Genomic DNA, 2,982 nt, shown 5'->3' with positions numbered 1-2,982 from the left:
GCTTTCATCCATAGATGCTTCTCAAGCAAATCCCGGGATGTCATTCTCCCCCTGTACTCGGCCTTAGTGAGGCCGCAGCTGGAGTACTGTGTCCAGTTTTGGGCTCCACAATTCAAAAAGGATGTGGAGAAGCTTGAGAGAGTCCAGAGAAGAGCCACGCGCATGATCAGAGGTCAGGGAAGCAGACCCTACAATGAGAGGCTGAGAGCCCTGGGGCTCTTTAGCCTGAAAAAGCGCAGGCTCAGGGGTGATCTGATGGCCACCTACAAGTTTATCAGGGGTGACCACCAGCATCTGGGGGAACGTTTGTTCACCAGAGCGCCCCAAGGGATGACGAGGTCGAATGGTCACAAACTACTTCAAGATCGTTTCAGGCTGGACATAAGGAAGAACTTCTTTACTGTCTGAGCCCCCAAGGTCTGGAACAGCCTGCCACCGGAGGTGGTTCAAGCGCCTTCATTGAACACCTTCAAGATGAAACTGGATGCTTATCTTGCTGGGATCCTATGACCCCAGCTGACTTCCTGCCCTTTGGGCAGGGGGCTGGACTCGATGATCTTCCAAGGTCCCTTCCAGCCCTAATGTCTATGAATCTATGAATAGCATGTCCCACCAGCAGCAGCCAGCAGGACATACCAGGTCCTGAGTTCATTCCTTAAACACTTTGGAGGAATGAATGCACCGAACTCCAATAAACAGTATTTAGTGGCTTAGAGAAAGGAAATAGATCCATCCTGTTTGCAGAGCCTTTCCCATTGTGTGCAATCTTTTCTGAGTGAATGATGGAGACAAGAGGCTATTTGGCAGGCAGTGTATCAGTGATGAGATAAGCAAAGTGTAATGCACCCTGATCCCAGTCACCACAGATCAGCTCACTCTTCCCTTTTACATTGTTTTAATTGTTCACCTAGCCACACTTTTATTTACAAATACACCAGCATACAAATAAATGGCAGAAGTTGGCTCATATTTATATCTGGTTCAAGCTTTATGTGTGTATATCATTAAATGTGTATGTGTATATATCATTATAAACATTAATGAAAATTTCATGTCAGTAAAGTATTTTAAGAGTTCTTTTACATTTTCCAGGGAGATGGTGAAAACGTCATGATTATTACAGGACCCAACATGGGTGGAAAGAGCTCCTACATAAAGCAAGTTGCACTGATTACGGTCATGGCGCAGATTGGTTCTTATGTTCCTGCAGAGGAATCTGCAGTCGGCATTGTGGATGGTATTTTTACCAGGTAATCTATGAAAACTTCTTACATACTTCAGAAAAAAGAAATGCTGGGACACAGTTTTTAAAACACTTAACTATAGTTTTACATTTTTAGCTCACAACTTGTAATTTCAGTTACTTTTTTCTAAATTGTATGCTTTCTAAATTCACCTTGTTTTCTTCTCATTAAAATAACTGATCACAATGTCCATTCATAGCTGCCTGCAGGTTTCCCTCAATTTATGCTGTGCAAGTGTTCCCAGAGAACGGCGCATAAATCGAATTCGCATAAAGCAGGGGTGTCCAACCTTTTTGAATGTGGGGCCAGATCACAAACTTTTTATCACCCAGTGGGCTGGCGAGCAATATTCAGAGACGTGGGCTGGCGAGCCATATTCAGAGACCTCACAGGAAGTGGTATCACATCAGGAATAGATGTCACGTGACCTTTGACACCAATGAAGTTGCAGGAAGTGACAATGAAATGGGTCTAACCAGTTCAAAACTCTCCCTCTAAATGACTCATTTCCTGGATCTCAGCAAGTAAGCTGGCATTCTCAGATAATATGCAAGCGTCACAGATCCGTTAATGTCACAGTCCATCAGTCCAGTTGCCCTGTGCTTTAGAGTCCCAGTGAAGACATTAGCATTATTTCTGGCTGTGCAATGTCTGTGCATCCCCAGTGGAGGGAAGGCATCCCACTACAATTCATTTGTTTTACCCAACAACATATATCAAATCCTTCCAGGGAAACATCTATTTCACTCCATCACCTTTCCTGCCAGGAACTCTTCTCCCCTTCGCTATACACCTCCAATGTCAAGGAGGGGCGCGGGGTCTGGTGGGTCTCTGCCCCCTGAAGAAGCTTTCTCACTGCTAGAGACTATTGGGGAGGGCCCGCCCCCCCCCCAACCTGCGTCTAGTCGTAGTTTTCCTTTAGGTAAAGTTTCAGGGCCGCACCTGGCACCACGCAAATGCCTGGGCATTCCGGTGCAGGGAGGCAAGGAGGAGCTGCCGGGGCCGGCACAGAAGGGAAGCGCAGCCACACACGTGGAGCCCAGAGTCCGTGCAGGGAACTGCAGAGGCGCTCAGGCCCCGCACCTGTAAATGGAGCAGGATTTGGCCCGAGGGGTTAGGGCACCTCTTGGCACTGAACTGACGCTGCATAAGCAGCACATCCCCAGGCCGCGGGCTTCCACTCCGCGCCTGACCGCGCTGGACTTTTCCGCAGCCCGGCCCCACAGCCACCCGGCGCCAGGCATGGAGCTGCGAGAAACCTCGCCAGGGCGGGCCCCAACCCACTGGGGGATCCCGGAGCCCAGCAGGGGCAGCGCAGCGGGAGACGTGGTGAGGACTGATGAAGGGCGGCTTCAGCTGCATGCCGCTTTTCCTGGCTGGTGCTGACCCGGCTGGGTCCATCCCATCCGGAGCAGCACGCGACTGAAGCCGACTCCCCACGTGCTGCTGCGGACAGGAGGAGCCCGGCCGGGTCGGCACCGGCCAGCAGAAGCAGCGGTGGAGCCATGCGTCGCTTGGGACAGGACGAGTCTGGCCGGAGCAGCAGGGGCTCAGCTGCATTTTCCCCTATCTGCTTTGGTCAGTCCCAAGCGGCACACGGCTCTGCCGCCACTTCTGTTGGCTGGTGCCGACCTGGCCAGGCTCCTCCCATCCCCAGCAGCACATGGGAATCCAGCTTCAGCCGTATGCTGCTGTTCCTGGCCAGTGCTGACCCGGCTGGGGCCCGCCCACCTCGAGT

At 51.3% G+C, this 2,982-nt stretch overlaps 1 protein-coding gene across 5 annotated transcripts in view; it reads left to right on the top strand.

The window, feature by feature from the left end:
* MSH3 (mutS homolog 3) overlaps positions 1-2,982 on the top strand; it is a 224,735-nt gene that overhangs the window by 163,687 nt on the left and 58,066 nt on the right. For all 5 annotated transcript variants that reach the window (XR_003096101.1, XR_003096102.1, XM_025214756.1 and 2 more), the window contains one exon: positions 1,093-1,250. Coding sequence is in view for 3 of the 5 variants with exons in the window: in XM_025214756.1 (XP_025070541.1) it covers positions 1,093-1,250 (158 nt within the window). In the remaining 2 variants the exon portion in view is untranslated. The remainder of the gene's footprint in view (positions 1-1,092; positions 1,251-2,982) is intronic.

This window comes from Alligator sinensis, unplaced genomic scaffold, assembly GCF_000455745.1.
Source record: "Alligator sinensis unplaced genomic scaffold, ASM45574v1 scaffold541_1, whole genome shotgun sequence".
Classification (NCBI taxonomy): domain Eukaryota; kingdom Metazoa; phylum Chordata; order Crocodylia; family Alligatoridae; genus Alligator; species Alligator sinensis.
This window is presented reverse-complemented; position numbering and strand designations above follow the sequence as displayed.